The following is a 12,630-nucleotide window of genomic DNA, read 5'->3' as shown; positions in this document are numbered from 1 at the left end:
AATTCACTTCAAAAGCAAGAACTTGCAGATTAAGGTGGCCTACATACACTAAGTGGTCATTCCCCAGCCTGTGGCAGGGCAGTTCCACTACTGTGTGTGTGTGTGTGTGTGTGTGTGTGTGTGTGTGTGTGTGTGTGTGTGTGTGTGTGTGTGTGTTATGTGAGTCATGTGTTTGACCTGGTGATGCAGTAGCTGTGACTCCCACTGAGGAGACTACAGCCGGTTTACAAAGTGGACAGCAACATTAGCATCACATTCACATTGTTTGAAATATCAAAATAATATCTGCTATTTCTACAGAGAAGATCCGGGAAGGGAGAATAGCCTTTTGGATAAAAAAAAAAAAAAAAAAAAAAAAAAAAAAAGTCCTGGGCCTCAGCAGCCTTCACAGGGAGGAGTCTTAGGTGGTGAGCTCCTTTCTTTCTTTTTTTGTTATACAAGTATGCATAACCACCAAAAAATCAGGTGCGGAAGACGAATTGCACACATATTAAAACTTTATATATCATTTAGCCTGTATGTAAAACATTACATCGAGAGATTAGACGTATTAGGCCTCGCGACGCCGATCCCTTCCCTTTTATTTTCTACAATCCTGTCGCTATTATCGCCTCCCTCTCTCCCTTCTCTCGCTCTCAAATCGCGAGCGCTCAGTGCACCACAGCGTGCACGCGACGTGCCCCAGTGCATGACGCTGGACCAATCAGAGGCCGCAATTCCGAAAGTTTACCTTTTATGGCGAGAGCCGGGCAACTGACGCAGTATAAAACACAAGCGCCCACAGCTAACGGATTCACTCTCAGCTCCGTCACACGCAGCTTGTGCGGGATATCATTTGCCTGAAACCGGTTCCCTTAAAGCGAAAAGCCCCCCCACCCAAAGGTAAGTAGACAGAAACCAACATTTACATATTTCTAATTATAGAATGTTTATCAAGTAAACATTTAGTTGACAACGTCTTTTTAAAAAAAAAAAAAAAATTTATGCAGTTGTCTAAAATGTTTTTTTTAATTTGAATGCAAAAAAAAAAAAAAAAAAAAAATGGCAGAGGGACCACGAGGTTCTTTGTCCTGTCATACATCAACTGTACTGCTGATTTATTTTTTTTAAAGTTAAAGTCAAATAAAGAAACACCCAGTATCTGTATTTTTATTGTTTTGGGTAGGTTTTTAGTAGTGGCAAGTAAATTTGGTGCCGCTGGTCCAGATGGATGTAGCCGGCTTCTGGTGAATGTTGCCTCGTAAGTCAACGGCTCGCACCAAAACCGGGTTTTTGTCTCCGCGTAGCGGTGCAACTTTTTTTGCAGTATTTCGGTCTTGGCTTGCGTCCCCGTCCTCCGCCCTCCCCGAAGCGGGGCAGTTCGAAAAGAGGCTTTTCGAGTTGAGGTTGTCTTGATCTCGGCTGCTCCCCTTTGTGCGCCCGATGCGGCGGGGTGTGACCTACTTTAGCATATTTTAGCCTAGCCACATCATGCTAGCACGCCCTTCAGACTTGCAACAGTAGCGCTTTTATATCGGGATCGGTTGCCATGGAGAAACTCGCGTGTCCCCCGGTTAGTCGTGTTAGATTCAGCTTTACGATCTTAAAAAAATAAAATAATAATAATATATATATATATATATATATATTTTTTTTTAAGGGCCACTCTAATTAAGAAAGCCAAGAATATTTGGCCTGCAAAATGCATAAATTGATTAATGGATTGATTTTTTTTTTAATTGATTTTTTTTAATGATTAATACTTCGTAATGAATTCCTGTCTCGACAACCTTGAACACGACGAAAGGAGGAAATTGCAAATGTTAAAAAAAAAAACCATCCACTCCTGGAAAAGGCGTGGCTTTCAGGAAATGGATCATCAGTCAAGGACTTGTGACCCATTCATGAGTCAACATGACTTCATTATGCAACTTCTTTTTTTTCTTATAAATGAACTTTAATAAGTGTCCACGGGCTTTTTGAGTTTTTTTTTTTTTTTTAATTTTTAATTTTTTTTTTTTTTTTAATAGAATGTTGACTCGTAAAGTAAAAGATGTACTCGGTCGTGTCGGATGGCCGTTGTGAAATTTAATGAGGCGGTTGGAGTAATGACGCAGTGATATTAAAACCTTAAAGATTTCTGTTGCGTTTTAAAAAACCAATATGATTGAGCAACAATGGGGGGGAGGGGGGTGTGTGGTGGTGGGGGGGGGGGTTGAGCTCGTGAACCAGAGGGAGTGGTCTCGCGCCGCCGGGTCTGATAATGTCGAATGTTCCTTTTTTTTTTTTCTTCTTCTTCTTCTTCGTGCTCTGCCGCTCTGGCCGCGCGCCACGACGCCGGTAGCCGCAAAGCTGCTCAAAACCGAACCATGTCCTTATATGGTAATAACAGAATGCAGTGCCACTTCCTTTTGTCTGGCTTGGTCGGAATGTTTGCGCTCGCGCTCCACCCAGCGGCGGATTTGGTGAACTGCACCTAGTTAACAGGAAGTGTGTGTGTGTGGGGTGGGGGAGGGGGGGGGGGGAGCTCATGACTGTGGAGCAGCTGCTGATAGGCGGATGTGAGACTTGAGTGTTTTAACAATATTTTATTTTATTTTTTTTCCCCCTCCTTTCACAGTTCAGCCATGGAAGATGAAATCGCCGCACTGGTTGTTGACAACGGATCCGGTATGTGCAAAGCCGGATTCGCCGGAGATGACGCCCCTCGTGCTGTCTTCCCCTCCATCGTCGGTCGCCCCAGACATCAGGTTGGTGATGTGCACAGAATAAAGTACAACTCTCGAGTTGAATAAACACAGAATTTGCATTTTAAGCATTTTGTTGTCTTTTATTTTAAATGCAGGCAATCACCATTAAAGTAATCATCTCTGAATTCTAAAATTTTAACTGGATGCCATCTGAAAATGACTCGAGTTTTGTTCAGTTTCTTTGTAGTCCAGTTATACTTGGCATTAATTTAACAACCTCACAGCTTCTACACCGAAGTACATGTGTTTTGAGTGGCAGCCTGGAACTTGACTGGAAAGCCCCATATGTCCGTTATCTGTTTGGTTAAATTAACAAACTGTTTGCTCTCCTCAGGGAGTGATGGTGGGTATGGGCCAGAAGGACAGCTATGTTGGTGATGAAGCCCAGAGCAAGAGGGGTATCCTGACCCTGAAGTACCCCATTGAGCACGGTATCGTGACCAACTGGGATGACATGGAGAAGATCTGGCATCACACCTTCTACAATGAGCTGAGAGTTGCCCCTGAGGAGCACCCTGTCCTGCTCACAGAGGCCCCCCTGAACCCCAAAGCCAACAGGGAGAAGATGACCCAGGTACACACCCTCACTTGTGCAGAATTGAGCATTTCCAGTTTAGCCAGACGGTAGATTAAAGTATTGACTTTTACGTCATCTCCTTAGTTTCCTTCTCTATTCCATTCTCACTTGCTCCTTCCTCCCCCTCTCCTCCAGGACTTCTCTCCTATAAGATGATCTATCATCAACAGGTCTCTTGACGGTGTGCTTTTATCTGCACTTGTGTCAATAATGTTTAGCAGAGCCAGTAGAGTGGCACTTAATAGCCATCTGACATGCACAAGTGTGAAGGAATGTGTGCTTTCTGCACTTTTTTTTTTTTTTCTACTAACTTCAGTCTCACTCTAATGCATGTAGGGAGTGCAGTGGCCACAACAGCAAAATACGTTTGCTGTGATTGGGAAACTAAAATGTTCTCTCCTCTCCCCCACAGATCATGTTCGAGACCTTCAACACCCCCGCCATGTACGTTGCCATTCAGGCTGTGCTGTCCCTGTACGCCTCTGGTCGTACCACTGGTATCGTCATGGACTCCGGTGATGGTGTGACCCACACAGTGCCCATCTACGAGGGTTACGCCCTGCCCCACGCCATCCTGCGTCTGGACTTGGCTGGCCGCGACCTCACAGACTACCTCATGAAGATCCTGACAGAGCGTGGCTACTCCTTCACCACCACAGCCGAAAGGGAAATCGTGCGTGACATCAAGGAGAAGCTGTGCTACGTTGCCCTGGACTTCGAGCAGGAGATGGGTACCGCCGCCTCTTCCTCCTCCCTGGAGAAGAGCTACGAGCTGCCCGACGGACAGGTCATCACCATCGGCAACGAGAGGTTCCGTTGCCCAGAGGCCCTCTTCCAGCCTTCCTTCCTTGGTACGTTCACCCGCCTTAAACCCAACACGCGCTCTACATGCTGAATACGCGCCGACGGCTCGTGTTTACGCTGCGCGGCCACTTGCTGACGAGTGTTTTGGTTTCTGCCCTCAGGTATGGAGTCCTGCGGAATCCATGAGACCACCTACAACAGCATCATGAAGTGTGACGTCGACATCCGTAAGGACCTGTACGCCAACACTGTGCTGTCCGGAGGTACCACCATGTACCCCGGCATCGCCGACAGGATGCAGAAGGAGATCACAGCCCTGGCCCCATCCACCATGAAGATCAAGGTGAGCTGACCGGCTACACGGTGGCATTCGGTTGCTGCTAGCGTGTCCGATTAGCCAAATGCGTATCTTGACGAAAAGGCTCAATGCTAACGCCGTTTCCCTTGTCCTCCTGCAGATCATTGCCCCACCAGAGCGTAAATACTCTGTCTGGATCGGAGGCTCCATCCTGGCCTCTCTGTCCACCTTCCAGCAGATGTGGATCAGCAAGCAGGAGTACGATGAGTCCGGCCCCTCCATCGTCCACCGCAAATGCTTCTAAACAGACTGTTCCTCCTTCCCCCTCCCCGACCAAACGCCCGACAACTTCAGCTCTGTGCAAAACAACCACACACCACACATTTCTCATACACACTCAGGCGCAGAGCCTAGATGACCAACTCATTGGCATGGCTTCAGTTATTTTTGGCGCTTGACTCAGGATTTTAAAAAAAACTGGAACGATGAAGGAGACAGTAATGTTTTGGCTAGGTTAAAAAGAAAAAGCACCCCAGGGTTCTGCAGTTGCATCTGGGGACTTAAAAAAATGTACATTTTGTTTTTTCTTTGAGTCATTCCAAATGTTTGTTAACTGCATTGTTCAGACACATGATTCCAAATGTTAACTGCATTGTTCAGACACGTATTCGCCTCTGTGAAGGCTGCCCAGTGGTTGGCGCATACTTAAACATGGTTGTAGTATCGCTTGTATGTAAATTATGTCTGGGTTTTTTGTACTTTCAGCCTTAAAAAATATCTTGGTCCTGTTAATTTTTTTGTTTTTGTTATGCAAAACCCAATCGCGACCTCTTCTTCCCCCTATTGGAGGTTTCATCCCCGGGGTGGTGGGGCGAGGGGTCTCGACATAATGGGGTAACATGGGGTGCCAGACCGGTGGGGCCAACCTGTACACTGACTAAACGATCCCAATAAAGTGCACATGTGTTCCGACATGATGTCTGACTCTTGTCTTGTGTGAAATATTTCATTTAACTGGGTGTAAGACTTTCAGTATTTCAGCTTTAAGGATGTGCAAGAACGCTAACGGTAAAGGACATGGTTCAAAACAAAGTTGATGAATAATATGTAAAGGCAGCAGTTCAAGTTTAGCCCCGTTTCCCTTGAGCTGTCAAAAATGAGGTATAGAAAAAAAAAAAATACACTTTTAGTACATCGTGCTGATGTTTTTCAGTCTTTAAATGTGGGTTTCTTCTTTTAAAGGGAAATTTAAATCTCAATCTTAAACTAAAGTTTGGAAACAAATACTACGAGTCCTAAAGTTGACTCCTGAAACAACTACTGGACAGTTCAGGCAAAACTTTGGCTCTTGCGTAGTTCTAATGAGGCCTCTGCTGATGAATGCATGTTTACCTTTTATTCAATCAAACCACCAGTGACAGCAGAGTGCTCAACATATCGATTTAGGTGCCGCAGGTATGACCAGAGAAACGCGTCATAAAACTACAGGCCATAGTACCGTCTGATCCCATGTACACCACATGTATGCAGGCAGCTGTTGAGGTCACGGGACGGCTGACCTTGTAGAGCCCTGCAGCTCCTGCCGGATCTTCACAAGTTGTAAAAAAAAACTTGTCGTGAGGAAGTGTTGCATTTCTAGTTTTAGCTCCTCAGACAACTGTCTGCCGAAGGGAGGTCAATTCAATAATTGAAAGTGTGATTACAAATATAGGACAACCCCAAACATGCTGTATTTAAACAGCAGCTGCATGCCTCTCTTCTAGAGACCTCTGACAACCGTTTTCTAATAGCAGCAGTACAAGACCCGAGTTTGTCAGAAATGAGAGGCAAGAATCAAAAGTTGAATGATAAATTACCGGACAATACTCTGATCACATGTACGGCCTACATGTTGCTTTTTATTTTCAGTGACCTATTCAGTAGTGATGGTGCCTAGTCATAAACAAACACCATGAGGAGTCTTTCATATCTTCAGATACACCGCGTGCGGTATGATCTGGCTTACCCATCAGAACAGCCTTGCTATTAACACATACTCCTTGCTCACCGTCGAGTGGTACTACACAGAATAAATCAAGCTGTTATCTCAGTTATTGTTATTAAAAGTATTGAAAATGTGCTTTGTGAAGAGACCGGCCAACTTACTCTGTTTTCACGTATCTATGTTTCTCTGCTGTTCTGTGGTTTCGGGTTCATTGTGACCTATTAGCTGCTTACACCCGGCTCAGGTGACAGGGTGTAAACATATGGACTGAAAGGTGAGGACAGGCCCCAGTGAGGTCAGTCAGTCCTACAGGATGAGGACGCAGGTCAGTCTCCAAATGTTACATAATAACATTAAAGCCAATTTACCACCCTGAGGCATCTCATCATGACATCATCATGAGGTCACGGATTGTTATTTAGCTATAAATGACCCCAGGCTGTCTGTTGGAGCTCACTGGCTTCAGTAACTTGTTCTGATAGTTAGGTCGCCCTTTAAAAATCTAAAGCAGTTGCACAGTTCAGACAGCAGATGGCAGTGAAGGCTCATTTATAGTCTTAATAAAAGGGAGGCGTGGTCCTCCCTGATGACTTTATTTTCTGCATTTCACCACACTGACTAATATTAACGCTTATGGACAGAGCTAGAGATGAAACCGTGTTTTTTTGTTGGAATTCCCATCTTTAAGAATAAAGTTATTTGATTATGATTTGATAGGGATTATTGAGCTTGTGTAATGGACAGTGAATCGGAGCCTGAAATGTGTGTTCTGTACATCAGTTAAAAAAAATGCAAGGTTTCCCAAAAATTGTGGGAACAGAGCGTCTGCTGATACAAACCTATTCCATGTGCACCTCTAAAAATAACAGATCTCCACACTTGTATATTACAGAGATGAAAGATGGATTGTTGGAGGTGAATGGTGCAGCCCCACCCTCATGCTCTATGCATCATATCCTGTTTCTGACAACACAGACAGCAGCACTAGAACCAAAGTCATCCAGCCTCCATTAATCAGGTTCTCCTACTTTCATGCAGTATTTCAGGGCTACATGGAGGCCTGTGCACACAGAAGTGTACGCCTGCATCAATATGAATTCATATATGCATGCAGACTAGCGGTGCACTCACATACACAGTGAAGATCAAGTGTGTTTGGTATTGGAAATTTATTACATCTCACTGCAGCCCACACCTCCACCACCTCCACCCCACCGCGCCCCTGTGATTCTGCTGAGACTGCTTCCCTCTGATATCCTTTTACTGCCACGCCAGCAAAACACTCACTGCCAGGGAAACAGTGCTTGACATGTGTGTAGTTTACTGTACATGTGTGTGTGTGTGTGTGTGTGTGTGTGTGTGTGTGTGTGTGTGTGTGTGTGTGTGTGTGTGTGTGAGTGTGTGTGCATCCCATTTTTCTGCTCTTGTCTTGGTGGCTATTGTGAATGTGTGGGTGGGTGGGTGGGTGTGTTGTCGGTGCAGGTGTGAGCACTGCAGGTCTGTGTTTGTGCGAGTGAATGAGGCATTCGGCTCAAAAATGTCTGCTACAGCACAATGTCCTCCCTTGAGGAACGACACAGAGGGGGAACAATTTGTCAGAAAATGAGGCTTAGTGTGTTCCTGCATTTACTACAGCCGTGCAGCTTTAGAGCAGCTCCATTGGTCAGGTCACTGATCCAGCTTGTGTGCAGTTCTTATCTTACCCCAACAGATGGGGCCGCTGCACCACATGAGTCTAGTTTGGCGTATAAACTGGGTGAAAGGCAAATAGAAGGCTACCACTGCTGACAGAAGGAGGCCAGCAGAGAAAAATAGATCACACTCAAATACTGTACATCCTCTTTTTGCAGCCCTCAGAGTGTTTTTCATTCTACAGAGGGTGACATGTTCACTGGGGGTAATGCACCCTCTCTGCATTGGATGTTATTTGGTGTGGTGTAAAGTGTTTCTGTCAGAGAGGCACTGACTGACAGGAGGCTTTAATAACTGGCCATGTGGCTCAACCCCCCCCCCCCCCCCCCCCCCCCCCCCATATTTCACTCAAATCAAAAATTCTATACCCAAGATGGACCCCAGAGATCATCCCACCCTCTACAATCCTGAATAATAATGAAGGATAGCATGCACAACGGCAGACAGGATTCAGTGGTCCGGACACACTGCCACTGAACTTTTCTGCTGAGTCCTTCTGCTTGCGGCCAGGCTAGACGTTTTTTCAAGAGAAAAACCTCACCAGTTCTCAGAGCTCTGGCCGCATGAGTCAGGGACAGGACCAAGCACCAGAAATACACACCGTGGTTATTGCAAGCTTGCGTGCACAGTTGACAGACCCCCACCCCCAACCCTCATGTTGGTTTGAGGCAGTGGCAGATGGGAATCTCTTTGCTATGACTTCTATGCATGTCGTTGTCATTGTAACACTTCCAGATTATTTATTTTTCAATGTTTTTAAAATCAATGCCAACTATACAGGCTTCTGAGTGCTAATGTGAATCTGCAGATTAAATGTTTTGTTATGGTAAGTGTCAGCTTTTTTCACTTCTTTTGTTCTGGCTGTAGTGTTGTGTGCATGGTCGATTAATACTGCTATAGCAATAAACCTGTTATGTATGGGAGCTCCTATATGACCATACATATGCATGCATTTATAACACATGCACACAACTACCCATCCAAAAGTGATAGCTCATTTTATTGAAGCTCAGGCTGAAATGGAGTGAAGTGGGAATATTTGTGCTCACATGTGTATCTGGATTTCCTGTGTGTTCATGTTATCTGCTATTACTTTGTCTTATGGCTGTCAGGGCAGTGTGCCTGTGGCCAGCTGTTTGTCCTCCAGCAGAAAGCTCCCAAACCCCCATACACACAACACCCCACCCCCATGACTCCCCCACCCACACTCCATCCCCTAACAAGTGGTCCATCATAAAACCCTGCAAGGCACAGTCGGATGATTGGCAGGTACCCCATGAGAGTCATGTGTCTATGCTTGTCCGCTTCAAGTGGGGGGTTGGTGTGTGCGGTGATGTCAGACTCACTGGCATGTTTATTGTGTGTTTTTTCTGGTTGTTGTGGTCCATCAGGAAACGGCAATTAGGTTCTTTCACAAACATCTTTCTGCATTTATCTTGCTGCAGTGCAGTCAGTGACAGTTGCTACAGTGACAATACAGTACGTGAGACTTGGTAGGACGAATGATTTAGCCCTGTGGGCATGCAGGCGCTCTTTGGTGTGTATGTGTGTGTGTGTGTGTGAGAGAGACAGAGAGAGGGGGGTGTTTGGGAGAGGTAACATAAAGTATTAGGACTGGGTTTTAAAAAAAAATTAATTTCTGCTTCTCATTTGCTCATATTGTAGAGATTGGGAACATGACCATACATTCAGGGTTTATGAGCACATTACCCCAAGTGAGATGTGCTGACTGAAGTGCTGTTGTTGAGGTGGGTGCTTATACAGGCAGACATCCTTCTGCATTTATGTATTTCTTTCCCCCAGCTGAATTAATCAATGCTGTCTCCGTGCTCTGTCCCCTGTGGGTTAATGCAGCCGCATGCCCGAAGAAAATCAGATAGTCTGTCCATCAAATTAAATCATTTACCTGATCCTTCAGCTGATAGGGCAGAATTAACTCAAACTCCAGCTATGATATTTGGACAGCCAAAGATATGGTGTTCAGGCAAAGATAAGAGCAAGCAAAACATAACAAATGCTCTCGTTCTGTAATCTCTTGGTTGGTGGAATAAAAAATGTTAGTGGAATGAAAAAAAAACATGGCTGTGGTATTATATTGACTCAGCAGCGTTTTGGGCTATAAATCATAGGCTTTCAGTACTTTCCCACCACAGCCCAACATGGAACACAAGCTTGGAGCCTAAAAGTTGGATCATCCTCAAAGAACCCAGTTGGTGTATAGGCCAAAAAAAAACAAAAAACCATAATCTACCAAATGGAAATGGTCCCATCTGTTCCTGAAGTAATACATCCCTGCTAGGAGCATAACTTAGAAATAAATAGATAGTACTGTCTGTTATTAAGAACCTGGACATAAACCACACATTGTTCATTGTATGGCTGTTGCTCTGTAGGTGCACTGATTTATTAGGCTGAATAACGTGCAAATTCAATTACACAGAAACGCAATGACAAGTTTATTTCATAATATAGTCAGAGTAATTTAAAAAAAAAATTAAAATGCATATAATAATTTTTGTTATACAACTGAAGTAAACGCGTGCGTAAAACATGCGTAAAATCGACATAAAGTATATTGTAACCTTTATAATGTGAGGCAATCATGAGTAAGCTGTTTCATAAAATTGTTATGAATGCCACCACGACGCTCCACAACCCATACAGTGACCATACCCACCTCAAAGTGGAGGCAGCCCCCGCAAAAGCCGCGGTATTTGACAAGAAAAACAGCAAGGAGAAGATGAAACCTGCCTCCTGCACGCAGAGTGAAAAGAGAGCAATAATAGGGCCCTAATTTGAAAGCATTGTCTGAATTCCCAGTCTGACTGATTTGGAGAACAAAGGCCGGCTTGGTCCCTTCAGACTGACCGGGACATCACTCTGATCTCCGCCTGGTAAATCCCTCCCCGGGTCCCGTCAGGAGCGATAGGCGCTGCAAGCAGACAGGTCAGCGGGGTGAGGGCAGTCGCTGCTCGGCCTCTTCTTTTTGCTCAATTCGGCTGTGATGTCGTGGTCCGATTGTGCAAAAAAAAAAAAAAAAAATACCCAACGAGGTGTGACCACCAGGAGCGTCGGAACACCGGACAACCCCACACATTTCCCCGATGTTGTGTTAGAAAGTGTCCGCACCGCAGCCAACTCTTCGGCTGAGCCTGCACTGCTCTCCCTCCTCTCTTTTAGCGATTTGGGTCTCCGTTAAAGCTACCGGAGGAGGGCCGCCTTGAAACCGACAAAGTGCAGGAGGAGGGGCTGGAGGAGTACAAGGAGGGGAGCAAGGGCAGCTTGAAACCGCCTCCGATTTTTTTTTTTAATCAACATTTTTTGCAACTATGTAACGCAGATAGTAAAATTCTCGTCAAATAAAACATGTTGGACAATAAAACTAAATGGATGCTAACGTGTTTGTTCGGAGAGGCAGCGAAACCATGCAAGGGTTTATTAGAGCTCCGGTTGTCACTAAAGGTTGACCCCCCCCCCCTTCTGAATTTTAACATAATAACACTAATTGAGTACGCCACTTTTTCTCCTCTTCTAATGCAAATCTGTGTGTGTGTGTGTGTGTGTGTGTGTGTGTCCGCTCAAACTCGGTGCAGATTATGCAGAAGGAGACATCCCAGCGTTGTTTCACCTACAGCCTGCCTTGGCTATTTGCATACTGAAAGCTTGGCATTATTCCTCGCTGGGAGAAATCGGTTTTAGGGAATCAAAAATGTAATCATCCTGAAGGCGACAACAGTCTCTGTTGATTTCTGTCTGATATGACGTACAGAATATTGGATGCCTCGATATGACCAGTGAAATCGGGCATCAGACCTATCAAAGTGATGAGTGAAGACATACTATAATTAAATTGTTAATCATACGCTTACAGGCTTTAATTGTACATGATGGAATAAAGATAAGGCATGATGTGCAAAAAAATAAAGTTTTCATGTTTGATCCCTTCCTTAAGTGACTCCCCGAGATAAGGTTCGGTCTGAACGATGAGCTAACATGTGTTTTGCTTGGAACACTCATATTTCCTTTTCCTGAAACCACACTGGCCTATTGTGGTTTGTGTTGAGTCTGGGGAAACAATTAACGACCGAATTGTGTTTGCACAAATGATAGACTCAATTGGAATTAATAGTAGCGCCTTGACAAATTGTGAGATTGTTATTGAGTTTGACGTTTTCCTTGAGGTGGCATTCTTTTCCCCTTTTTTGGGGGGGAGGGGGGGAGTAAAGGTGTGTAATGGAAAGTAATTCACTGACTAAGTTAATTATTCACTGCTACCTGGTGAGAGAAAGTAAACTGAGGTCCACACTACATTAAAAACCTGTGCAATCATATTTTAAGGGCCACAACGCCCCCATACTTTCCGTTTCCCGATCTCCAATCTTCCAGCGTCTATAATAATGAGCGTGGAAACGGGTGGGTGGGGGCTTCGCTTTGAAAATGCCCCCTCCCTCTCACACTCAAAAAAGAGAAACCCACTGCTTGTTTTGATCACTCAGTCTTGAAGGGAGAGGGGACCTTGAAACAGCCCAACCTCCTTGCTCCATAA

General features: G+C 44.9%; 1 protein-coding gene across 1 annotated transcript; it reads left to right on the top strand.

The window, feature by feature from the left end:
* Nucleotides 1–774: 774 nt before the first annotated feature.
* On the top strand, nt 775–5,385 carry actb2 (actin, beta 2). Its single transcript, XM_069149608.1, has 6 exons — nt 775–882; nt 2,600–2,729; nt 3,064–3,303; nt 3,719–4,157; nt 4,272–4,453; nt 4,569–5,385. The coding sequence occupies exons 2-6, from the start codon at nt 2,607–2,609 to the stop codon at nt 4,710–4,712; spliced, it is 1,128 nt and encodes a 375-aa protein (XP_069005709.1). The 5' UTR covers nt 775–882; nt 2,600–2,606; the 3' UTR covers nt 4,713–5,385.
* Nucleotides 5,386–12,630: the final 7,245 nt, after the last annotated feature.

Source organism: Embiotoca jacksoni, unplaced genomic scaffold, assembly GCF_022577435.1.
Source record: "Embiotoca jacksoni isolate LCO1_2020_lvr unplaced genomic scaffold, fEmbJac1.0.p SCAF_15, whole genome shotgun sequence".
In the NCBI taxonomy this organism is placed as follows: Eukaryota; Metazoa; Chordata; class Actinopteri; family Embiotocidae; genus Embiotoca; species Embiotoca jacksoni.
This window is presented reverse-complemented; position numbering and strand designations above follow the sequence as displayed.

Coding starts and splice junctions, on each gene's coding strand:
- actb2 (XM_069149608.1), top strand. CDS start 2,607: ATGGAAGATGAAATCGCCGCACTGGTTGTTGACAACGGATCCGGTATG. Junction 3,304..3,718: donor ACAGGGAGAAGATGACCCAG/GTACACACCCTC, acceptor TCTCCCCCACAG/ATCATGTTCGAGACCTTCAA. Junction 4,454..4,568: donor CATCCACCATGAAGATCAAG/GTGAGCTGACCG, acceptor GTCCTCCTGCAG/ATCATTGCCCCACCAGAGCG.